General features: G+C 44.2%; 3 protein-coding genes across 7 annotated transcripts in view; 1 reads left to right on the top strand and 2 right to left on the bottom strand.

Annotated features, from left to right (window-relative positions):
* RANBP1 (RAN binding protein 1) overlaps window positions 1–6,939 on the bottom strand; it is an 11,470-nt gene extending 4,531 nt beyond the window's left edge. The window contains exons 1-3 of the mRNA XM_075568588.1: window positions 6,673–6,939; window positions 3,044–3,180; window positions 1,670–1,827 (exon numbers count right to left, since the gene is read on the bottom strand). Of these exons, the coding sequence (XP_075424703.1) occupies window positions 1,670–1,827; window positions 3,044–3,180; window positions 6,673–6,687 (310 nt within the window). The 5' untranslated portion in view covers window positions 6,688–6,939. The remainder of the gene's footprint in view (window positions 1–1,669; window positions 1,828–3,043; window positions 3,181–6,672) is intronic.
* On the top strand, window positions 6,886–21,077 carry TRMT2A (tRNA methyltransferase 2A). Of its 3 annotated transcripts, none has more exons than XM_075568585.1 (12): window positions 6,886–7,116; window positions 7,986–8,621; window positions 9,153–9,261; window positions 12,793–12,974; window positions 13,483–13,597; window positions 13,692–13,807; window positions 15,175–15,286; window positions 16,322–16,444; window positions 16,781–16,856; window positions 17,374–17,490; window positions 18,776–18,872; window positions 19,291–21,077. In XM_075568585.1, the coding sequence occupies exons 1-12, from the start codon at window positions 7,103–7,105 to the stop codon at window positions 19,535–19,537; spliced, it is 1,944 nt and encodes a 647-aa protein (XP_075424700.1). In that variant the 5' UTR covers window positions 6,886–7,102; the 3' UTR covers window positions 19,538–21,077. The 3 variants fall into 3 exon arrangements, with proteins under 3 accessions (XP_075424700.1, XP_075424701.1, XP_075424702.1); XM_075568586.1 differs by lacking the exon at window positions 6,886–7,116 and adding an exon at window positions 7,126–7,231; XM_075568587.1 differs by lacking the exon at window positions 6,886–7,116 and adding an exon at window positions 7,294–7,416.
* Window positions 20,373–26,142, bottom strand: part of DGCR8 (DGCR8 microprocessor complex subunit) — an 18,231-nt gene continuing 12,461 nt past the window's right edge. For all 3 annotated transcript variants that reach the window (XM_075568584.1, XM_075568581.1, XM_075568582.1), the window contains exon 14: window positions 20,373–25,556. In XM_075568584.1, the coding sequence (XP_075424699.1) occupies window positions 25,473–25,556 (84 nt within the window). In that variant the 3' untranslated portion in view covers window positions 20,373–25,472. The remainder of the gene's footprint in view (window positions 25,557–26,142) is intronic.

Raw genomic sequence — 26,142 nt, 5'->3', positions numbered from 1 at the left:
CTCTCTATGTGTGTATATCTCTGTCTCTCTATATGTGTGTATATCTCTGTCTCTCTATATGTGTGTATATCTCTGTCTCTCTCTATGTGTGTGTATATCTCTGTCTCTCTCTATGTGTGTGTGTATCTCTGTCTCTCTACATGTGTGTATATCTCTGTCTCTTGACTAGGTCAAGTGATGAGCAGTTTAACATTAAACCTTTGTCTGCTTTTTGTGCTGTTCAATAAAAAATAAACAGAAATGTTTTCTTCTATTTCAAGGCAGTTTTACTCCATAAGGTGAACTGGCAATGCAGTTTCCTTTGTAGTGAATTTATGAGAGTAGAATGGTTTACATGTGATCTTTAGTGCCTTCTTTGCGCATTTCTGTTGTAAATAGGTTTGTCTGTGTTACTTGGTGGTCTATGCATTTTGAAATCCCACATGCAACAAGGCATTGCAAGAGTTAATCAAGTGTCGCTTACTGCTCCAACCCTTCAGCCTGTTTTGTTTACCACTCAACCACTGTTCCTGCATTTTTGTTTAAAGCCTAGAGAGGAGTTAAGGACCCTTTGTAGTCTGTAGAAGAATGCAGGGGAAAAAAACTGAGGATGCGATCAATTCCTGTGTAGACAGGCAGTGTAGCTAGCGCAGGCTTCAGGGAGTTAATAGCTTGACATACAGTGGAGATATTTTTCAGAGCAGCTAGCTGAGCTCACGGCTGCAGCCATTTTTTCCCCCCCTCCTTTTGCAATGAATTTTCTAGTCCTGCAGATTACGAGCGTCAGTTTATGCAACTGCAGGTAGAAAGCCACGCAGCGGACTGCCGTGAGCTGCTGTTTTTGTCTGCTTTCCGAGATTTCATTTAGTAAACCTATTCATGTTCGAGTTGACTGTTTTGCCCAGCTGTTATAATGTTTTTCAGACAGCTGCCATTATTTATTAGAAGGGGGGGAAGAGTTTGACCGACTGGGCCCCTCCGATAGGAGGAGTTGGATATCTGTCAGTTTGTTCATGTATAACCGTTCTTAGCTGTATGACACAAAAGGACAAGATCTGTCTTTGCACTTGTGTTGCTCCGTGATATAGGAATTTAGGCTAATGTCACATCAATGCTGTGCACGTAGACCTTTTCTAAAGTCTTTGGCAAAATGCAAACAAAATGCCAGTATAAGGCTGTGCAAGCAAAATGTGTATAGTGGGAGAGGTGTGTGGCACCAGTTTGTATGCATAATTCAATTTCATAGTAAGCGTGTCATTTGTAATCTATTTGTGCTATAGAAACACACCATTGTAATTATTTGTAAACACTTTTTTTTACATGCAATACTTTCAGTTTTGGATTGTTTCTTTATTTTAAAAAAAAACATACATGTCGTTCAGCTGTATTTCATCAAGAGAACTGCTATTGCATGACTTAAAACGGGAGCCACAGGAAAACCGCGTTATAACCGAATCGCGGTATAGCGAGGTGCGTTATAACGGGGTTTAGCTGTATATGCCAAGTTTCGTGCATGGAAAACTGCTGCACACCCTTACAATTAAAAAAAAAAAAAAAAAATGATACTGGTTTATAACAGACCTAAAACCGCATAGAAATTATCACCCAAAACGCCGCTGCTGCACAATGCCTGCCCATTACACGGGGGAGATGTCCCACATTCTGAGATTCCTGAACAACAAACCCTTACCATAGTGATTTGCACAGATCTTTAAGGTTTTATCTCTCCTCATCAAGAGGCGAATTGTCCCCCTCTCCCTGTGTCTCAGCAGTTTCACATCCCCAGTGCCTCGTTCCTTCCACTCAGGTGGGTCATTTTCAGACGCAAATCGAAACAACTTTGCACGCCTGCAGGAGGAAGAGCAGGTTAGCACTTTTATAGCAGAAGGCTTAGCACTTGTATTGGTTTAGGCGAGCAGGGAAGTTTAAGCTGATCAAACACAATATGCCCATTTCTCAACTCAAAATGCAGCGGAGCTCGCCCAGTTCCCCAATGTGCAAAAGCGGATGATTGGTTACCGTGCCCGTCAAAGGCACGTATTACATGGGAACCCCAAAAACTCTGCAGGTATTAACATTACTTTGTGCCAATTCTGAAATTAGCCTCATCGCTAAATAATTGGTATGCAAATAAAAATAGCACCTCTAACAGGGGAAAAAATTATTTAAATCCATATGACAATTTAGCTAGATGGTACCATTAAGAAAAACATTATTATATGTGTTAGAATTAAAAGAACCCAAATATTGAAGGTGCAAGTAACTCATATTATTCCTCGTGTAGTTAAATGTTTTATTGTAAAGAAATAAGGAATAAAACATGGTTACGAGAGTTGCATACACTCTGACAAATTTAAAGTCGTAATTTACAGTTGAACCGTGTGATATATTCTAACAAGAGCCACACCTGATCCTACAATGGAGCATTCACCTCACATTGTTTAAACACTGTCCCTCATTCCCTCTAGAGTGTAAGCTCTCAAGATCAGGCCCTGATTACCTTTGTTTATCCTCACTTGTATGTAACCATTTATGTAATACAGCAGGGCCCCACTAATACGGCGGGTTCCGTTCTGAGGACCCGCCGCAAAGCGGAAATCGCCATAAAGTGGAACCGGCGATTTTCGTTAGGTGCGCATGCGCAGACCGGCAATGCGCCGTTCTGCGTATGCGCGATCATGGCGGCCCCCTTCACGGCACCGCCGTATCGCCGAAAAGCGGGGCCCGGCTGTATACATAACTCTGTACCCCATTTGTACAGCGCTGCAGAATATATTGGCGCTTCACAAAATCAACGATAATACCATCCTTTGCAGATTCCTATTGAGCAGCCATTTAAAAAACCTCGGAGAACGTGGGCACATCAGAGTATCTTGGGAACCATGAAACTATTGGGGTTCAACAAAAAAAATTTGGTACGATTTCTGCATTAACAGCAGAACAGAGAAGCACTAACTGCAATAACCGAGTGGGCACTGTGCTTCACCTTGTAATGTAATTGCAATAAAGTGGTTTCAACAACCAATCCAAAAAAAGGCTCCGAGACAGTGAAAGTGTTACTCACATCTTAAACAGCTCTTCCTCATCTTCTTCAAGTGTCTTGATATCTTGCTCCGGCAGTGAAACTATAGGATCGAAATGAGGGTCGTGGTTGGTATCCTCTGTATTGTCAGTAGAGGTTTCAAGCTCCTCTTTAGAATCCTAAAACGAAGACAAGACATGCATTGTCTCTCTTCCAAATGGCTACTAGTCATGACAGGCTAATTTACAGTCTTATCGCCATTGGCTTTTTTTTTGATCTTCCATAAGACAGGGGCATCAGTTTCCCACCATTACACTTTCAGATATCCAAAACACATCAGTTTGCCCCCAAAAGAATTGGAGACGCACTTTCTACAAAGGCTGCAGAATGAATAGCCGCGCCTCCGAATCAAACAAGAGCCCGGCAAGCTTTACTGGCCCAACATTAACATGTTACTTTAGACCAGCGGTGTGCAAACAGGGGGACGGGAGATTTTTCTGGGGGCCACAGGCAGTTGCAGAGGCCCCACGCTCTTCCCCAAAGCATTTAATGCCGGGGGATCGCGTGAGGCTTCAACACTCCACTTACCTTGTTTCAGCCAGCTGTGTTACGCGTCGCCGGCGTCAAAGACAACGTGGGTCCAATGACGCCACGGGTCACGTGACATGACCCCGCAGTGTCATTTGACGCGGATGTAAGGTGGGAGGACTTACTGGGGCAAGCTAGACAGGGAGGCGCAGCAGGAAAAGTTTACACTCCCCTGCATTAGACTAAGTGACCGAATGGACCCGCCATTGGCAGATGGTATATTGCCATTTCAGGCCGTGAAAGTCGCCAAACTGCAGAAACGTGTTTAGGACTGGAAGATCATACTTAGCCCAGTCTTAAACCCAAAATTCAGTTTTTTTTTTAAACATCCAACCAATAACATGTGGGTGTCCCCACAATAGTTTCAACTTGGGGGAGACGAGGTCTCAGCTGCTGGGCCATTCCAACGAGCTTGGAAGGCTTGTCCATTTGGTCAATGAACCCAACATTTGAAAGTGTTTGATTTTTGTTAATTTCCATCCCCAACACCAATTTTCTGCCCACAGCAAAGCAGAAAACGTGCAGATACCACTCAGATGTCTTTCCAGCCAGTGATAACAAAAAGTTCAACAGGAATTGTGCTGACCCAGTGCTCTGTCAACAGAATAGCAGAGGATGAACAAGAGTATTGTAGGAAAGGCATAGCAGCACTAACCTCCCATTAACCCCTTTGCTACCAAAGGGACCTGGAAGACATTGCACAGCAAGTGTTCAATGTGTGATCCTTCTGATCAATACAGCTATGCTGCAATAGGGAAGAACTTTAATGTTCAGACAACGTTTTACACCTAGGTCTCTGTAACTGTTTTTATGAGGAGCTCTGCAAACTTCGGCCAAGTCCAGTAGACACAAATTGCATCTATGAAGAACTCTGCTAGTCCTTCAAAACGTTTCTCCAGGATCAGCACAGCTACTATAGAACATCAGGTTCAATCTATAACAGGGGTTGCCTACTCCAGACCTCAACAGATCCCAACAGGTCAAGTTTTCTGGGTCTCTGCTTCAGCACAGGTGGATCAGTCTTCGACTTCATTGAGCCAACTGTGCTGAAGCAGGGATATCCTGAAACCCTGACTTCTTAGTAGCTCTTGAGGACTGGAGTTGGCTACCCCGGCTCTAGACCCTGAAAGTTTCATTGAACCAAACGACTCAGTACAAAATTGACGACGGTTGCCATCTTTACGATTCTCCATTAAAGTTATTTCACACTAAGAGATTTTGGACATTAAATGCCTCTTTCTGTTAAAAGATCAAATCATAACTAGTGTTGCAAGTGGTGAGGGGGTGAGAAATGAATGAGGCTCTGTAAGCTATGTTTTCTGAGGTCAGGTTGGCTCAGTGGCTTCTATATTACATTACTGATGCCAGGCGTGATGAACATGCAGTGAAACACAGTGCTAAACGTCAACCCATGAGAAACGATTCCATTAATTACACAATGGGTTGTCTAGAGACCTTGAAATGGTAGATAATAAATGTAAACTGTATGATGTGTATTACAGAACACGATAGGCTTTGGTTTTATTTTCTGAATGATGGAAGGCGGGTCATTATATGTTCCCTTCATGTATCAAAACGCTAGACACCCCCTATGATGCTCAGAGGAGCACAATGTGATATGGTCCTGCCCAGTACAAAATGAACAAGAAAACCTCCAGGAACAGATGTTCACAGTTTCTACTGCCTGTATCTTATTTATATGCTGTATATTGTACCTGTTAGAGACATGCATTTGCATAATATATTCAGGGTTCTGGAAGCAGAAGTCCACACCGCTCTACTTTTAAAAATGTATATCCAGTCAATATATATTTTTTTTTTTTAGCTTTCCTGCATCATGGGGCTCCCTCATGAGCTGATTAGTATTCCCCTAACCTACATGGACCACCAGATTCCTGATCAACTAGGTTTGTCCACCAGGCAAGAATACTGGAAGGTGAATCTGTGGTAATACTTGTGGCTTGGTTTAAGTGTCAAAACCACAATATCTTTGGGACAAGGGGGAGAACCTGAAGGTTGAGGAACGATCAGCTCCAGGGGACCCCAAATCAGGTATAGTGAAAATACAAATATTTATATGGGGGTGGCGGAGAGTGTTATAGGTGCAAAGCTCATATACAATTAGATTAGGAGCAATTATCTGCTATAACAACTTGTAAAGACTTGTTTTTCCACTGGCCATGTAATTAAACCCTTTGGAAGCTGTACTCATCCTGTAGCAGTCTACATTCCTCGTAGGTGCGACCTATAACAGGGCTAAGAAGACCGTTATTCATGGATTTTCATGGATTAAATAGGGCGTGCAATGCTCTGTAGACCTCATTGTGACCAGCACACCAGGCACATGAGGTTTCCTTCACCAGTGCAGGTTGAAGGACCTCACGAGCCTCTGCTCTGTATGTACAAATATATATATAAATCACACGGAGCACATTAAAGGGGAAGGGCAAGCACATTACAAGCAGAAGAGAATTGAAGAGGTTTCTACACAGTTTTCATGGGAGAGATGCAACAACATAAATCTCTCGCAGTGGCACATATACCTGGCGTGGTACAAACAAACCTGAGATTGGGAAGACTTCTGTACTGGTTTATACATCAACTTCGGGGATTATAAGGAATAAGATATATATATATATAGATAGCTATATATACATACACACGTGTCTATAGAGTAGACCCAGACCTGTAGTGAGCACACATACATCATATTCATATATATATATATATATACACACACACCTCATTATATATATATATATATATATATATATATATATATATATATATACACACCTCATTATATATATATATACACACACACACCTCATTATATATATATATATATATATATATATATACATACACACACCTCATTTTATATATATATATATATATATATATATATATATATATACACACACGTGGGTGTATATCTATATACATATCATGCCTGAGTGTATCCGGTCGCCGGGATGGCTGCCCCTCCCGGGCCGGAGCACGCACAGGAAGCCGCCGGGCGGGATAATACAGCGCCCCGGTGGCAGCGGGGGAGTGTGTGAGCCGCGGGGTCCGGTTTGTACCTTGGTGTCAGCCATCGGGCGGAGGATGGAGTCGGATTGTGCGGGCGACGGCGGCTTCTTCTCTGTCTCGCAGTGCTCTCCACGGGTTTCGCGCTGTTTTCCCTTCCTCCCCTTCTGTGCGTCGCGTGCGTAAGCTCCGTGCGTAACGTGCGTCGCGCCGCCTCCCTCCACCGGAACTATGTCTCCCCTCCCCCTAGCGCGCTGACGTCACTTCCTTCCTTCCGCGGCGCCAACGCCATAATTAATTACGCATACATAATAATAATAAATATTGGCAGATATGCTGATGACGTCACGGCGCTTCGGTATCCGTCGGGGGCTGATGAACGAATTAATCGATTGTTTGGCGACAAAAAGCGGGCAGCTTCCGGTTCTGCTACAAGATGGCGACCGGGAAAACTGTTAATCAGTTTCCTGTGACGTCACTAACATGGCGGCTTCCATGTGAGAGAGCGAGTATTATTGAGCGAGTATTATTGAGCGAGTATTATTGAGCATTGCGAGAGAGTGTTGCTGCTTTGTTTGATTCATGTTGGCTTTTTTGTGTAGTGTATTTAATGTAAGTAGATATAGGCTCACACGCTGAATGTGATGTAGGTATACAGGAGGTAGACGAAAGAATTCGGTGCACTCGCTGGTTTTATGTAACTGCCTCAGGTGCAGAGAGATCACGCACTCCAGAGGTCTTCATACAAAAAAAAAAAAAACAATTTTAATCCACACAGATCAACGTTTCGGTCACAGGTCAGTGTGTTTGACTGAAATGTTGATCTGTCTGGATTAAAATTCTTCTTGTTTTTAGGAGGATGTTTCCTGTTGTATACATGAGGTAGGCAGATATGCTTTATGTGATATAGGCGGAGGTAGGCACATGTGCTGCATGTGATGTAGGCAGACGCACTGCATGTGATGTGGGTGGAGGTAGGCACATGTGCTGCATGTGATGTGGGTGGAGGTAGGCACACGTGCTGCATGTGATGTAGACACACACACTGTATGTGATGTGGGTGGAGGTAGACACACGTGCTGCATGTGATGTAGGCACATGCACTGCATGTGATGTGGGTGGAGGTAGACACATGCTGCATGTGATGTAGGCGGAGGTAGGTGCATGTGATGTAGGCACATGCACTGTATGTGATGTGATTGGAGGTAGGCACGTGTGCTGCATGTGATGTAGTCAGGGGTAGGCACGCACTGTATGTGATGTAGGCACACGTGCTGTATGAGATGCAGGCAGTTATCTGATATGGTGCGTCTTGTCTGCCGGTTGCTCAGTCAAAGTCGCTCATTGTAAATCTTCACCGTTGCAGAACTGAACATGAGATGGAAGTCCCTGGTGCTGGAAGTGTCTGCGCTCCTGAAGAGCAGAAAAATACAAGCTCCCCAGAAGATGACAACATAATCCCAGAAGGGCAAGTGAAAGACACTACTGAGGGCGCTGGGGGCGAAGACACCACAGGTAGTGCTGGAATTTACAGATACATCAAGGAAGATCTTTTCACATCAGAGATTTTCAAAGTCGAAATACAGAACTTGCCAAAGTACATAGGCTTTAATGACCTCAAGAAATTCCTTGCCAAGTACGGCCTGACCCCTCACAAGATAAAACTTATTAGAAAGCAGACCTTTGCGTTTGTGACTTTTAAAAGCGAGGAGGAGAGGGACAAGGCAATGAAAGTCATACACAGGGTCATGTGGAAGAACCGTGCTCTGAGCGTCCGACTGGCAAAACCCAAAGCTGATCCGATAATGAAAAAGAGGAAACAAGAGGAGGATGAGAAGGAGCAGCCGGAGAGTAAGCGCCAGCATGTGCTGGAGGGCACAGAGGAGGAGCCGCTCAGTAAGCAGATTGCAGATGTGGTGACCCCTCTGTGGCAAGTTCCGTACGAGTTGCAACTGAAAAGGAAGGAACAAGAGTGCGAGCAAGTGCTGCAGAAGCTAACAAAGTAATTGGGGCTCCCTCTTCTCTCATACACAAGATCTAACAATTCTAGTCCTGCTTTGTAAAGACTAAAGTTTACATGAACTTTGAAGCAGCGTTTAATACTGCTCAGAGAAGGCAGACACAAACACATCAGTTCTCTGATTATCAGATGTGCTGATATCGTTACATGGAAACATAGGCCCTTCATCTGTAAACTGCTTAGGGCAGTTCGTCAATTGGTCTTTCCATGTGATCGTGTCGGTTCGACGACGGAGGTTACAGAACAAGGGGGCGACATTTCACGTCAGATGAGAACCACTTGGTACATCTATTCCATTCATATAACTGCCAAAAAAAATGTGTTCTAACTTCTGACAACAAATAGCACAACAAATAGCACATGGCAGGGCTCTGTCTATTGTAACTGCTATATACATATATTTTTTGTGAGACATTGTTCTAGATTTAGTGAAACCAAACTCTTACATTTCAATTGCGGTCTTTGATGTGATGTTAAAACAACCAATGTAATTTGTGTGTCTGTGTTTTACAGGGAAATAGGTAACACCAATAAAGCCCTCTTACCCTGGCTCTTTGTACAGAAGCAGAAATACGATAAAATATGCTGTCCCCTGGAGGGTGTGAGACCATCACCCACACAGGTATACCCCACAATTTGTTTATTTTTTTTTGTATGAGGGTGCGTCTTTTTTTAAAATTTATTTTTTAATAAAGAATCAATGTTTGAGATATATATATATATATATATATATATATATATATATATATATATATATATATATATATATATATACATACAGTGTTCGACAAACCTATACATTTGCATGCCCCGGGCGAGTGGATTTAACATCGTGGCGAGCTCCTATTGGCCCAAGCAGCACACGTGTGTGGTACTAGGTGGCGAGTAGATTTTTTTTGTGATTTGTCGACCACTGTATGTATATGTGTGTGTATATTTATATCTCTACCTGTTAACATTGTATTTAGTCGCCTCACATTCCAGAGTACTAGGCAGGCTGAAGATACAGTTTACATACTGTAGTGGCATATGTATACAGTCAGGCTGCACATAAACATTGATTTTCTACCAATGGGAGGTCCTATGGAATACTTATTTATAAAATGTTTTACCAGGAAGTACATTGAAAGTTACCTCTCATTTTCAAGTATGTCCTAGTTATGACAAATACATGGTTACAAATACATAGTTACATAAGTGAACAGGGTATACATTATATACAAGACATAGCATGCACAGTTAGAGATAATATATATTATAGGCGTATGTAACAGTTACAGACCAGATTAAAATGTGAGACAGCTTTAGTTATGAAAGAACTTAGACTGGTGGTGGATGTGAGAGTCTCTGGTAGGTTGTTCCAGTGCACGGTAAGAGAAGGAGGAGCGGCCGGATACTTTGTTGAACCTTGGGACCATGAACAGTCTCTTGGAGTCAGATCTCAGATGATAAGTGCTGCATGTGGTAGGGGTGAGGAGCATGTTCAGGTAGACGGGTAGTTTGCCCAGAAAGTATTTGAAGGCAAGACAGGAAAGATGAACTTTGCGCCGAGACTCAAGTGATGACCAGTCTAGTTCTTTGAGCATTTCGCAGTGATGTGTGTTGTTGTTGCATTGGAGAACAAAATGGCATATTGTATTGTAGAGGGTATCAAGTTTGCTAAGGTGGGTTTTGGGGTGCCGAGTCATATAATATGTCCCCATATTCGATAATTGGCATTAGTATCATCTGTGCGATGCTCTTCCTGACCAGCAGAGTTAGGGAGGTTTTTTCCCCTATAAATTACACATAATTTGGCATAGGTTTTAGATGTCGTCAGGGTATCAATGTGCATCCAAAATGTTAAATGGGAGTCAAACCATATGCCCAAATATTTGAAACTAGTAACATAAGTTAGGGTGGTATTAGCGTTAGTTCTGATCTGGAGCTCAGTCATTAGAAGCTTTGAAAATGTAGCCTTGGTCCTAAATACCATTGTTACAGTCTTGTCAGTGTTTAAAAACCATTTGTTTTGGGAAATCCAGTTTTCAAGTCTCAAAAAGTCAGACTGAAGTATGTGTTCAAGGTCGGAGAGGCTATGGCGGTGTGCATATAAGATTGTGTCATCTGCTTACATGTATTGAAGCTCCCTTACAAGCTGTAGGAAGATAATTGATGAACACTGAGAAGAGTAGGGGCCTCAGAACAGAGCCTTGCGGGACACCACATGTGTTATCCAAGGGGTTGGAGTTAGAGCCTGAGATAGACACATGTTGGGATCTACCAGATAGGTAGGAATGAAACCAGTTTAAAGCATGCTTCTCTATTCCAGAGCACTGGAGTTTGTGAAGCAAGATAACACGCTCAACAGTATCAAAAGCCTTTGCAAAATCTAGGAATATTGCACCAGTGAGTTGTCCCAGTTCCATTCCACACTGGATTTCATTGCAACTTTTTAGCAGGGTAGTTACCGTGGAGTGTTTGGGGCGAAAGCCAGATTGGAATTGGCTAGGGAAATTTGTCTTGGTATAGTAATCGCTTAATTGGGAGTGAATACATTTTCCCATGACTTTGGATAGTATTGGGAGAAGAGATTGGCCTGTGGTTTGAGACTGTGTTTTTGTCCTCACTTTTGAAGATTGGGACAACTCTGGCAGTTTTCCAGGACTTAGGGATATGGCCTGCAGACAGGATAGAGTTGGCTAGGGAAGCAATGGCTGGGGCACCAAGTCTTAGGAACTTAGATTGCAGTAAGTCAGGTCCACATTGGCTGCTTAGTTAATTTGAGCACTTGTGTAATCTCCCCTTCAGATACTGGGCCAAATTGAAAATTGAAAAATATAACGTGTATTAAAAAAAATAGTATTCTACTACGCAACCATATGCAATAAGCAGACAAGGTGAGGAGGGAGGGGGGGGAATACCCCTTGTGTGTGACATCCCGTTCCACTCTCCCTCAGCCTGAGTCTGCACCAAGCTTTTAGCCCTTGTTTGTTGCATTGTAGTATAATATTTTTGAATGCAAGTTATTTTGTGGCATACACACACGTCTTGTAGTCTTTTATTTGGAGTGCTGGGAACACCAGTTCTGTTGTATAGTTTATTTAGGTAGAATTGGGGGCACCTATTCCTTACATTTAGTTGTAACATCCTCACCCACGGTAGTGCTGCCTATACCTCATACTTTCTGTATGTTCAAGGAGAGGAATCAAAATACCCCCCATGCCTGTTTTCCTCCCCCTCCTGCACTATAGGAGATCCAAAATGTCCACCCTACTAATTAAATAAACCAATGGCAGTAACGGGTTTAAGGAGTCCTAGTTGCTGCCTTTTGTGTGAAATCCCAATGTGCTCAACAGGGGTTTGCACAGGAAAGGGCCCACTCTCCTCCCTCCTGACCTTTATTAGCTCCTGAAGTGGCCTATGGGTTAATTGACCTGCACCTCATTCCCCTCCCCCCTCATTCAGAGGACCAAATAAGAAGGTATCCTAATTTTTAAGGAAATTAAAATCACTGAATGTATTTGCTATACACATGGTTACATTTTAAGGAATGCGCTACTCGCCAAGAAACTCTGTATTAGGGCGTATGCAGGAATTTAGGGAGAACACCCATCCCAGACCTACAACCGGGACCATAGGAATGTATACACACACAGTCCCTGCCCAGGTGAGCTTACTGTCTATGGTTTTGGTGCCTGAGGCACAGGGAGATAAAGTGACTTTCCCAAGATCACAAGGAGTTGATATGGGAATTGAACCAGGGTCTGTCTTTACTCATTGAGCCGCTCCTCCCACATTAAATTGTTATCAAAATATTAGCAAACTATCAGGAGCAGCACCTATAAGGTTCTATCTGGTTAACAGTTGGAGGTGTTTGGTTTAAAGACCGGTGGTCTTTTTATATGGATATACCTTAGAGCAGGGGCGGCCAACTTCAGTTTTCAAGGGTTACCAACAGGTCAGGTTTTAAGGATATCACTGCTTCAGCACAGCTGGCTTAATCAGTGGCTTAGTCGAAGACTGAACCACTGATTGAGCCAACTGTGCTGAAGCTGAGATCCTAAAAAAAACCTGAGCTGTTTGTGGCCCTTGAGGACTGCAGTTGGCCGCCCCTGCCTGTGAGTCCCAGACACGAGGCTATGTCAAGATTTTGTTTTCTCGCCCATCGCAGACAGAGTATCGGAACAAATGTGAATTCCTGATCGGTGTCGGTGTCAATCAAGAAGATAAAACCGTCGGCTGCCGCCTTGGAAAGTATAAGGGTGGGACGTGTGCCGTTGTGGAGCCGTATGACACTATTCACATTCCCACTGTCGCCAAGAAGGTGGTGAAGGCTTTCCAGGAATATATCAGGTGCAGTGCAGCTCTGCTATAACTTCTAGTGCAGAGGGCTCAATTCTCAAGTTCCCCTCCCCAACGTGTCAGGTTTTCAAAGTATCCAAGCTTCAGCACAGCTGGCTCAATCAGAGGCTCAGTCTGCGTGATGCGTGAACAAAGTGCAGCAGCTCTATCGTGCCAACCATAGTGCGTGCGAGCGCGATGAAGAGCGACCGTGTGGCAGTTTTTTTTTTTATGATACAATTTATTTTGTACTTTCGCGCGACGGCCGTGTCACGTGAGCGGTTCAGCCAATGAGGGCGAACCAGTCTGGTGACGCGTCCGCCACGCCTCCCCATTGCCTCCATCTAAGGTGCACACATCGCTCAGGCGGCAGGCATGCGCAACGCCATGCGTTCCGTCGCACGCGCCTATAAACGCAGCCTTAAATGTGCATTGAAACTGCCCAGTTGATGAGAACGGATACTAGGGTACATTTCAGGGCTCGGGTGAGCAGGATAACACGTCTCTTCTTTGCACGCAGGACAACTCCGTACGCCGTGTACAGCCCTGAATCGTATGAGGGCCACTGGAAGCAGCTCACTGTCCGTAGCAGCAGGAAGGGGCAGGTTATGGCCATCGTGTACTTTAACCCCCAGGTGCACAATCCTTTTCTCTGGGTGTTTCTTTTCTTTTTACTGTTCGTAAGATTAAAAATAATTTTTTACACACTAGGATTTTGCTTCCCTGCAGAAACTGAGCACAGAAGAAATGTCGGAACTGAAGGTTTCTCTGGCAAAGGATTTCATGGATGGATCCGGAAAGGACAGCGGCGTTACCTCCCTGTATTTTGTTCAAGAAGGTCAAAGGTCGGTTGTTTTCGCCTCCTGATACAGTTGACCATCAAGCTCAGAAGCCTGTCCTTCCCTTTGTAGGGCGGGCCTCTCAGAAGCCTGTCCTTCCCTTTGTAGGGCGGGCCTCTCAGAAGCCTGTCCTTCCCTTTGTAGGGCGGGCCTCTCAGAAGCCTGTCCTTCCCTTTTGTTAGGGCGGGCCTCTCAGAAGCCTGTCCTTCCCTTTGTTAGGGTGGGCCTCTCAGAAGCCTGTCCTTCCCTTTGTAGGGCGGGCCTCTCAGAAGCCTGTCCTTCCCTTTGTTAGGGTGGGCCTCTCAGAAGCCTGTCCTTCCCTTTGTAGGGCGGGCCTCTCAGAAGCCTGTCCTTCCCTTTGTAGGGCGGGCCTCTCAGAAGCCTGTCCTTCCCTTTGTAGGGCGGGCCTCTCAGAAGCCTGTCCTTCCCTTTTGTAGGGCGGGCCTCTCAGAAGCCTGTCCTTCCCTTTTGTAGGGCGGGCCTCTCAGAAGCCTGTCCTTCCCTTTGTAGGGCGGGCCTCTCAGAAGCCTGTCCTTCCCTTTGTAGGGCGGGCCTCTCAGAAGCCTGTCCTTCCCTTTGTAGGGCGGGCCTCTCAGAAGCCTGTCCTTCCCTTTGTAGGGCGGGCCTCTCAGAAGCCTGTCCTTCCCTTTGTAGGGCGGGCCTCTCAGAAGCCTGTCCTTCCCTTTGTAGGGCGGGCCTCTCAGAAGCCTGTCCTTCCCTTTGTAGGGCGGGCCTCTCAGAAGCCTGTCCTTCCCTTTGTAGGGCGGGCCTCTCAGAAGCCTGTCCTTCCCTTTGTAGGGCGGGCCTCTCAGAAGCCTGTCCTTCCCTTTGTAGGGCGGGCCTCTCAGAAGCCTGTCCTTCCCTTTGTAGGGCGGGCCTCTACAAAACTTTCTTGGAACTTTTCTGTAAGTGGGGGGAGGGAGACACACACACACACACCACACCACACCACACCCCACCCCCCACCCACCGGAAATCCATTGTGACCTGGGATAGAACATGGCAGCATCGAACCAGAAAGTGAAATTCCAGTCTGAAAATGTCACTTGGGAGGGAGAGATTATATTTATACAGCGAGTGTGAGACAAGCTGGGGATTCTGGGAGATGAAATAGTAGCCACAGAGTGTTAATAGTATAGTGTGTTTAGCTCAGGTTTTGGGAAGGGTTGGATTTGAAACCCCAAATCAATGCATTGCAGCCCCCTCTAACAGTGAGTGGGTTTAACACTGAATTGCTCCGTAATCATGGCACAGGAATGCCAGCCACCCGTGGCATGGGTCGGGTTGGGCCAAGTAACAGGGAATACTCATTTCTTTCAACTGTTTCCATCGCTTCCCACCTGCACAAAGTGACGGCTGTGTGTATCCTGTAGGAAGTCGCCAAACCTGGAGGATTTACCCGTGGAGCATGTGGCTGGAGACCGATACATTCAGGAGGAGCTGCTGGGGCTCACCTTCCGCATATCCCCCCACGCCTTCTTCCAGGTACTCCCAGGCTCTTCTATGTTGCATGCTGGGGGGGGGGGTTAAAAGGGTCTTGGCCAAGAGCACAAGGTGAGCGAACACTGGGATTCGAATGTGGCGATACCACTGAGCTACTCCAGCCAATAAAACAAATCATTCAGCAACGTTATTAAAGGTGGAATAGAAATATATAAATGTCAGATTCTGCCTAGGTTGGGAAAAAAAAGATATGAAACGGTGGGGTCTCTGGAGCTGAACCGCGTTAATTTGGCACAGGGGTCTCCCAGCTTCCTGAGATACTGACCTCCGTAGGCCATGTCAGTAGCAACCCAGGCTGGGTGAAGACTAGGGAGGTTTAAATGTCCCGCGGCACAGGAGCCAATAGGCAACTGCAACGTTACCTGTCGCCGTTTCTTATTGGCCAGCGTGATGCAGGAACTTAAAACCCCCATTAAATACTGGCAGCACTATCCCCGGTAAGTATCTCGGGGGGCCTAAATTAATGCGATTCAGCTCCGCAGACCCCCTGCTCTCTAGCTATTAAAAAAAAAAAGAGTGTGTGTATTGTTGGTGGAATGTTCCTTTTAACCTCTTATTACAGGGCCTTGTAGTGAATTGCTATACACATTTCCAGTGACTTTCACAAAAGGAAATGACACCCCTCTCTGTTTCCAGGCAGCTACATGATACGAAAAGGAACCTCTGTAGCAAGCATGAAACATAGTTGTAGCCCCCTTACCTGTCTGAGGGTCCTACAAAGCATTGTGTTGTAGTTTCCTCTGAGAGCATGACATATGTTAGCTACTGCACTGCCAGTGTGGTTTTGTTTCATCATATAGAGTGTAGATGCGATAGTGATTTTATATAAGGGCAGGGATGGCTCACTCCAGTCCTCAAGGGCCACCAACAGGTCAGGGTTTCAGGATATTGACTGTCGTTGACTGAGCAACCTGTGCTGAAGCAGGGATATCCTGAAACCCTGTTGGTGGATCTTGAGGGCAGGAATTTGCCACCCCAGTATAAGAGCGTTGCTGCATCATGTGCTGTGACCAACAGGTTAATACACTGGCAGCAGAGGTTCTGTATTCCGCCATCGCAGACTGGGCTCAGCTGAACCAAGACAGCACCGTATTGGACGTTTGCTGTGGGACAGGAACCATTGGCATTTCTCTGGCCAAGGTGAGTGATGTGTAAACATATATACTGCCATGAAGACTGGTATTCAATGTACAATGAACCTGCTTCCCAGAGCTGGAGCAGAGATCGGCTCCATCCATTCTCATCTCACTCTCATCCAGTTGTGCCATAAAGTTACAGCAAGAAAGAGTGGGCAAATACTAAATAATATAACTGTAACCTTTTGAAAATGGCAGTAAAATGAATAGAAGTGTATCATGCACCTGGCAAACCGTTGGGTGTCCAGGTTTAGGGTGTTACCTGCACTTGAAAGCTAGCGTTGATTTTTTTTTATTTAATATGTACACACCTGTAAGGGCTTTGGCTTTCCTCTAATAGAAAGTGAAGAAGGTGGTTGGAATCGAGTTGTGCCAGGAAGCCGTTGAAGACGCCAAAGCTAATGCCCAGATTAACAGTAAGTAGTGCCCAGGATATTATTCACGTCCTCAAATTTACATCTGCGTAGAAGCGCTGCTGGGAATTGCAGATTATTTCTGCTCGGCTGTATTAAAATGTTTGCCAAACCTGTATCAAAGGAGGGAAACGGATGAAGAAACGGAAGCAGTGGAAAAGATACATATATGTTGGAAGGTTTGCTGATGGTGGGGGGAAGTCATTCAACTAGAGGGCCTCATTATGTGTTTGCTGTCCCCTTTTGGTAGCAAAAGGGTTAAACTTCCCTGAGAATACTGTAACCGAGGGGGGCTCAACTCCAGTCCCCCCAACAGGTCAGGTTTTCAGGATATCCCAGCTTCAGCACAGGTAGTTCAATTAGTCCCTGCTTCAGCACAGGTGGTGCAGTCTTTGACTGAGCCTCTGATTGAGCCACCTGTGCTGAAGCTGGGATATCCTGAAAACCTGACCTTTTAGGGGGAGGGCGGGGCTTGAGGACTGGCGTTGAGCCCCCCTGCTGTGTAACCTCCCCTCTGCAGATCTGAACAATGTGGAATTTCGATGCGGAAAAGCAGAGGACATCTTTCCTGCTTTAATTAACTCCTTCACGTCTCAGAGCCCTGTGGCTATTGTGGACCCGCCTCGAGCCGGCCTGCGTAAGTACTGCATTGTCTCGGTAGTTAGCTGTCCGCCACACAACCCTGCCAGCCTTCCTAGAATCCACAGGAGACGGCTTTAGTGTCATCTTTCCATCTGTGCCCAGTTATATCGAGGTGGAAAGCCGGGTATGAGGCAGCCAAATAATTGTCACCTGCCACTCATTTTAATTGGAACTACATTTTATTGCATCACTATTCTGGCTGAATAACACTGACAGCTGTCCCTATACTGGTCTTCTTTAAATAGCCTTACTATTATATCTATTGTATCTGCAGCCTTTATTTCAGTGTAACAATTTAAAATAATGACCGAGATGTACTATGTGCACGCCAGTTAATAATAACATTTTATTAATGCCGGTAGCCATCATTAAATAAAAGAAAATACCTGTAGGTTTTATAAGCCTTTCTGCTCAGATCAGTCCACTAGCTCAATTAGACTCGACTTGAATAATGGCTGGAGTTACTGTGTTTTCATAGTTAGTGTAGATGAGGTTGAAACAAGACATATGTCCATCAAGTTCAACCTATGCTAAATTTAGACGTCAGATACTTTATCCTATATTTGTACTTGCAGTATTTTGATCTAGGAAGGCAAACAAACACCCCAGTGACATCATCTAATGATCTCATAAGGGGAAAAATAAATTCCTTCCTGACTCCAAATATTGTCAATCAGATTACTCCTTGGATCAACATCCTTCCCATGTTTACTTATTTGGTATATCCCTGTATAACTTTTCCTTTTTTGTAAAAAAAAAAAAAAATGTCCATTTTTTTTTTTTAACAAATCTATTGTATCTGCCATCAGTCTCCATGGGTAATGAATCCCACATTGTAACTGCCCTTACTATAAAGAACCCTTTTCCTTTGCTGCTGGTGAAATCTCTTTTCCTCCAACCATAAGGGATGTCCCCATCCTTTGTACTGCCCTTCGGATGAATAGTTCCCTTATTGACCCCAATATATATTTGTATATAGTTCTCTTAGGCACCTCTTTTCTAATGTAAACAAATCTAATTTAGTTGGTCTCTCCTCAAATCAGATTATCCATCCCCTTTATTAATTAGGTGGCTCTTCTGTACTTTTTTCCAATTCCATTTTCACTTGGTCTCCTGCCTGTTTCACAAGATTAAAGCCCAGGTCCCACTTCAGAGTCCATTACACATGGGGAGTTTCTTTCTCTTCGCATCTGAAAGCATTTCCCAGTAACCGTTTCATCTTGATTACACTGTGACCAGCAGACCTCCCCTGAATCCCTGTCGTGTGATCAAACCTCCAGATTCCAAGGTGGTTATTGCCATCAGAAGAGCCGAACATCTGAAGAGGCTGATCTACGTCTCCTGCAACCCCAAAGCTGCAATGAGCAACTTTATTGAGTAAGTGCTGTGGTTTTAAGAATGTGTAGTGCGAGAATGCACATCCACCTGTTCACTCCGTGCGTTACAGTGCTGGTTACTAGCGGTTTCTTTACAACTGGGACCAGATCAATGCTTAATTGAATTGGCTTACAAGTATTTAACTCCTCAGCTGCTACAGGGGCTGCAATATGGTGTTGACCCCAATGGCAGAAGTTTATTTAATGCATGTTGTATCCCGCATCCTTCGTTGCATTGTCTGTATATTGATAAGTACAGTTATCTTACAATAAAGTGTGCCCATCCTCTGTCTTCCACTCAGCGTGAGGTCATTGTTACAGATACGAAAATGACCTAAACGCATGGGCCTTGCATTGTACTATTTATATCCCGGTCTCACGGATCGAGACTTGACCTGTATCCTTCTCCCACTTTCCAGTCTGTGTCGTGCTCCTTCCAACCGCGTCAGAGGGCGAGCTTTCCGCCCCATCCGAGCCATGGCGGTGGATCTCTTTCCGCAGACGCCACACTGCGAGATGCTCATCCTGTTTGAGAGGCTGGAATACACCGATAAGACCAGCGAGGCTGCCACTATCCCAGAGCCAACATCTGAACACAGCAACATGGCGGAGCCTCTGGCAGAAGGCAGTGCGAACGCTGCAGAAGGCAGTGCGAACAGGCATTGAACTAGGGGTGCAATTTTTTTTTTTAAATCCGCTTCTTGGGGCAGTGTGTGGGATGTTTTTTCACCTTTCTCCACCCCACCCGCGTTAAATGCATTTGTTTAGAATGTCTTAGCACATCGGACCAAAATTAGGCATTTATTTCTGACCTATTCTCAAATTAACTTGAGTATGCCCTACCCAGACATTATGTTTGCATTTATCAATGTCTTCCTGCATAATCCTCGTGGGATGTAATAGTGATTGAGGAGCCGCAGTGAGATTTCTTGTTAGCTGCTCCCCCAGCAGTGAATGTAATTATGCCACAATGTTTGAAAAGGAAATCATTGGATTAAATGTTTTATAACGTGTATTAGTTCTAAGCTGTTTTGATCTTCAAAGTCTCTAGTATGTACACACGGGTGATCTCTACATTTTGCTATGTAGAAACAAGTCAAAATATCCTCTTGAATGTTTTCACTTAAATGTATTTACTTGCTTGGTTGGTTTCTGCAGAGGTCTGAGCAAATGGCAGGTCTAACAAGAAGCAGTTCTTGATTTTCAGGGTTCAAGACACTTGTAGAATATAAGTCAGAGGCGACCATTCATTGCTGAAGTGTTACTCAGTGTCACTTCAATAAGTTGATTTCCATGTTTTTAAATTAAATGCTAGAATCAAGTGTTTTGTAGAGAAGTTAGACTTCCATCTACATAATATCACAAACTCAGACTTGGTGCAATACTCACACCAGTGTCTTAAGCAAATACATATGGATAATGCGACAACCTAAAAAAAAAAAATCAAATCCATTTAATCTAACATGTTCTCTTATTTTGGGATGTAAAGATGACAAACCACTTTGTAATATCAAACTTTATTGCTTAACTAATCAAACAAAAAAAACTTTAACACAATACTTAGACCAAACACACATGGTTTACGAGTGCTGAAAGCATAGACCTATTGTAAGAGGCTTACACGTTTAATAACTCAATCACTCGACAATTCATACAGCAACCATTAAATTTACCTGGGCATAATTAATGTATTAGTTTTCACCCACTGACACACAATACTTTTACTGGTCACAGAACCACTTTGAAAGTCTTGCCGAGACATAATTCAGCCATGTTTACATGATCCAATGTTATGGAACAGTCCCCTCAAAATGATATTCAACGTAGAAAAGCTGTAAGCTTTCCCACTATGTTCAACCTGGGCCTTGGGGGGGAGAGGTCCTAATACATATCGCAATGTGTAGGGAACGGCAGAGAGGTTTGCCAGATAATGGCTGTGTTTAAGTGAAATAAAATCTTTCAAAAAGCCACGAGTGTTGAATTCTTACATCTATAGCAAGGCCAGGACCAGACATGTCAATGCATACAACGTACTATTTTAACCAAGGCAAACCACACAAGCATTGTATGTACACCGTGGCAAACTGGTCACCCTACCGTGACACCTTCAGACTTGGAATTGCCTTGCATGCAGCTGTAGCACTGACTGCGTTACCACATCCAAAGGACTTCAAATATACTCAAATTGATGCATCAGGTAAAGGGGGGGAAAAAAAAAAAAAGCACAACACTTCTTAAAATCAAGTTGACTGCAATGCCTGAAACTCATAATACTCTAGAATTTTGCATATGCTGGAACGATACCATACTCATAAGTGTCCAACAAAATGAAAGCAAAAAAAGTCTGCATTACACGGTCAAACTATTCATGCAACAGAAACAAATGGCAGGTCTTAAATTGTGCAGTGTAACTTAACAAATAAGCATGTAACACCTAATATTACCATTTGTTTTGTAAGAGGCCTGAAAACCTGTGTCAAGTACTAGAGAATATAAAAACACACAGTCGCTGCAGTGATTAAGGCCGTTACAATATTCAAAGACCGCCATTTTTAGAGGATCCACAAAAAAATGGATTATTGTATCAACATTTCTCTAAAACAGAAACCTACTTGATACGGTCACAAGAAATGTACGAAAATGGTAAAGTTAAAGCATTGAGTAAGGAGAATTGCATGGAACTGCACTTTTAAAAATTGAACCTGCTCGTGTGCAAATGCAGACGTGTAGTCCAAACACAATCATTTCACACAAATGAATACTTCACAAATACACTAATGACAAACAGCAGTTAAGATTTAGGCAAACAGTTATTGCATTATTTTTGTATTCTACCCATTCACCTTACCGCCCACCCATGGCACAACACAAATCTGCCACTCATCCCAGGCTTTCCTTTAAAGCTTTGGTTGGTGTTAGCATGTATTTGGAAAGGAGAACGGGGAGTTAACTTGTATGTAAGGAACCAACAGCAATGCTCAAAATGCACAGTGTCAAAAAGGCATGCGTCTTCAGATTTCTAAAGCAAAAATGTTTCAGAAAGGCAGGGATTCATCTTTTGAACCCTGTAGGAGGCATGTTTTGCATTGCTTAACAGATTGCAAAATAACAAACGCAGGAATACATTAAGGTTGAGTTGTTGATATACTGGTGGGCAGATTACTGGAGTTTCCAGAGCAAAGTATCCCCCCATATAACAGCCTCCTGAAAATTACATTCTGCTAGTAAGAGTCAGTGCGACTTAAAGGACACGTTTAGTAATATTATAATTTATGAAAGACTTCTGCAACGTAATTTGTGTCAAACTGCAGAGAAACGGGTCTCTTAATACTGAAAAAAAAAAAAAAAAAGCATTTATAATGGTCTAAGCTAATTTTAGCAGCATGTCTACCTCAATGATTCAAGTGCAACACTAATCCATGTAAAAAATAACAATGATACATAAGTATAACAAAAACTGCCTACTTTCTAAACTTTATGCAATTGATGTGTAATGTTCATAAAAACACCATTTACAGATTTAATATATTTCATGATCCTTAAGCACAGAAATGATGTCTCCTTCATGTATTTCACAAGTAGTTAAAGCAGACTAATACAAGTACACGGTATCAGATCTACAGTAGTAGCAGTGTTTCATGTAGGTTGGTTACATTCGTACAGCGCATCATACCAAGAACACTAGCCTTTGGCCCAAACATGGACAATTAGTTTAGGAAACACTCAGAAGAGACAATACATTGGAAGTGTCAGTGTGCTCTCATGGAAAATAACTCAGAACGCACACCAAAGGCCTCCTGTACTCACCATCCTGACACTGGGCATTACTCTAATCAACATCTTCAGTGTACAGTTACATTTCAGGGGCTGAGGGTGTCAGTGCTTTAACACCCCCCCCCACCCCCCCCAACCTAAATCAGAACATTGGATTTACTTTGTGCTTCGCAAGTACTGCAGTGATTACTGCCGCCACTCTGCAGGAAGTGTTTAAATCCAAAAATTAGAAGACAAAAGCTTTCGATTAAAGCAGCAGTCCACATTCAGATTAAAAAAAAAAACGGAGCATAAATAAAAAGGGTGTTATTCATTAACGTGCACTAATGCCAAATCCGGCATTACCACACAACTTAAGTAGGCATTATCATGCAGTTGTGCCCTATTGTACCTATTAATAACCCCATTATTCCCGTGTGTCTGCTCATAGGGGGCTCATTGGGCTTGTGCAGATAATCACACCAGGTCTTTACTACACTCCTTGCTAACTTGGAAATCCCTCCACCATGGCTCCTAACAAACAGTCAATCTTATTACTTACAGTTTATGCTGCAGAATGTATTAAGCATGCTGATAGGGTATATAGGGGCTGACATCCACATCCTATATATGGCCCACACCAATTCCCTATATTCTACAATTACAGACCTTGATTGTGAAAGTAGGACATTTCACTTTAACCCCCAGTAAGAATGACTGGAAATCCCAAATAGTTAAAGGCTCCCTTTGATGGGCTAAAACAGGAGTGGCCAACTCCAGTCCTCAAGGGTCAACAACAGGTCTTCAGGATAACCCTGCTTCAGCGCAAGTGGCTCAATCATTGAGGCCTGGAGACGGCCACCCCTTGGCTAAAAGATCAGTGCCAGGGACTGCTGCGTTAACATGCCGCTGAGGAACTGCTCATTGTATGCAACAAAAACGTCATCAATAAACTAATATTTCAATGTTTTCACTGGATACTTCTGTTGTACCGTTAGATTTTAACATGGGTGTGGGAACCTCCCATGTGCTTACATCAGTTAAACAGCTGCTAGAGTAACCGCATCCTTTCTACTGTCCCTTTCTTCTCAGGCAACCTCTAACATACAAGGCAGTGTGTGACAGCACCGAGGCCCTTCTGTACACCCCACACACAGCTTGCGCCACTAACAGAGCGAGCTTTGCATTGCAGACTGCTGCAGCTATTACAGGGCTTAGAGTCTAAGCGGTGTGCAAACGGGGGGGGGGGGGGGTGCGGGGTTTACAGAGGCCCCGCGCGCTTCCCAAAGGCACTTAAATTAAGTGCCGGGGGAGCTGCAGGGCCCCTGTAAACCTTTACTTACCTAGGCTCCGGCGGCTTCCTTCCTGCGTCGCCATGGCAATGCGGCGTCAAAATGACGCCGCGAGGTCATGTGACATCACGTTGCTATGGCAACGTAACGTCATGACGCCGGAGCGCAGGTAAGTGGGGGTTAGGGGGGGGGGCGTGGGACTGAGGAGACCGCCGGTAGGGGGACGCAGGGAAAAAAGTTTGCGCCCCCCTGGTTAGACAATAGCATTCATTCAGTATGCACGCAGGGCTGTGCTTACAAGCCTATTATTATGTCGTTTCCCAAGTAAAACCTGTCATGTGAGAGACCAAAATGAATTGGGATGCAGGCGCACCCACAGGGCAATGTGGCAAAAACAAAGCAATTTTCAGATAGTCAGCATATATACCCAATAAGCTTAGAGCAGCATGGTATGTTTTAACTGAAATGTTACCATTCCAGTATCAGTAGGACTGGTCGCTTTTGACCTTTGTGCTGTATTCCCTCCTACCCCCAGAGCAAGGGACTGCAGCGGCGTTTTATATCCTGGCCACCGCGTTGTGTTGATTGTGTACAGTAATGCAGAGGATGTTTTAGTAACATCTTGTCTGCGGTGAAGATACTTTTACTGGAACCACGATAAAATATTACACTGGGCTATTGCCATCTGGATCAATAACAGGACATGCATTGTAAGTATCCTCATCGTATGTAGAGCAATAACCAACTTTCAGAACATGGAAATTGCTGCTTTAAAATCTGACATGTTGCTGTATTCTCCAGCATGAAAATAGGGTTAGAGCAGGAGGGGCCAACGCGTGTCCTCAAGGGCCACCTGTGCTGAAGCAGGGATATCCTGAAAACATGACCGGTTGGTGGCCCTCGAGGACTGGAGTTGGTCGCCTCTGGGTTAGAAGGGGGGGCAACACAAATGATAGGGCTGATAAAAAGAAACATTACAGGTGTGTGCATATAACTGCACCTGCATACCTGCCCCACGGGCTGTGCAAGTAAAACTTCATTGAAATGACCGTGCGTCCCCAACCTTCTGTTCAGTGCATTGTGTAAAGCGAATAGTGAAATGCAACAGACCCTTCCATTTCTGCGGGGGGGGGGGGGGGGGAGAGAAAGCACGCGCACACACATCTTTGTAATGTTACACGTCAGGATCCAGCTTAGAATGTAAAAAACATGCTTTAAGACACTAAATGACTTCGAGGAAGAAAAAGTGCTTGGTGTCATTTACGTGATGCATAAGCCCCTTGTTTGTACATGTCTCAGCATTGCTTTTTTTTTTTTGGATCGCTTAAAGACCAAAAAAAAAAAAAAAACCACAGCCAACATCGCTCAAATAGGAGGTCATTTTTTTGTTTCTGTTAATATTGCCCAGAGATGATGCAAAAAATAAAATAAAAAAAGGACAATGCATAAGGAAAGTAGCCTGTCTGTAAGTAGTATCGCCTGCGCTAAACATTGCTTGAATAGCAAGTTCATTGAATAGTCTCTAGCACTTCTTATTGCTCCCCTATGTTTACTGGTCAGACATCCACGGTGCACAGGGGTTCAATCCCCGGCTGTGCCGATTCCACGATGGTCATCTTGGGTTTCTTACGAGTCTCCTCCTTAAACACAAGAGACGTAGCGTATTTTAACCTCTAGGTCCCACGTGAAGAAGATTAGTACACTTGGTAATTATCTAGTCGTGTCAAAGGAAAATCCATTCCTCTCCCCCATTCCCCCAAAAGAACCACCAATTCCATTTTTCCAGCTAAAATAAGCTCACAGGCAAGGAGGTACAACATATACACACACACACACACACACACACACACACACACACACACACACACACACACACACGATCTCACACACAGGTCACACACACGGGATCTCACATACAGGTCACACACACGGGATCTCACATACAGGTCACACACACGGGATCTCACATACAGGTCACACACAGGATCTCACATACAGGTCACACACACGGGATCTCACATACAGGTAACACACACAGGATCTCACATACAGGTCACACACACGGGATCTCACATACAGGTCACACACACACACGGAATCTCACATACAGGTCACAGACACACACACGGGATCTCACATACAGGTCACAGACACACACACACACTCGATCTCACATACAGGTCACACACACACACACGATCTCACATACAGGTCACACACACGGGA

This window comes from Ascaphus truei, chromosome 13 (assembly GCF_040206685.1).
Source record: "Ascaphus truei isolate aAscTru1 chromosome 13, aAscTru1.hap1, whole genome shotgun sequence".
In the NCBI taxonomy this organism is placed as follows: Eukaryota; Metazoa; Chordata; class Amphibia; order Anura; family Ascaphidae; genus Ascaphus; species Ascaphus truei.
The sequence above is the reverse complement of the archived record's forward strand: the minus strand, read 5'-3'. Positions and strand labels throughout refer to the sequence as shown.

Coding starts and splice junctions, on each gene's coding strand:
- TRMT2A (XM_075568585.1), top strand. Junction 8,622..9,152: donor GTGCTGCAGAAGCTAACAAA/GTAATTGGGGCT, acceptor TGTGTTTTACAG/GGAAATAGGTAACACCAATA. Junction 12,975..13,482: donor GCTTTCCAGGAATATATCAG/GTGCAGTGCAGC, acceptor CTTTGCACGCAG/GACAACTCCGTACGCCGTGT.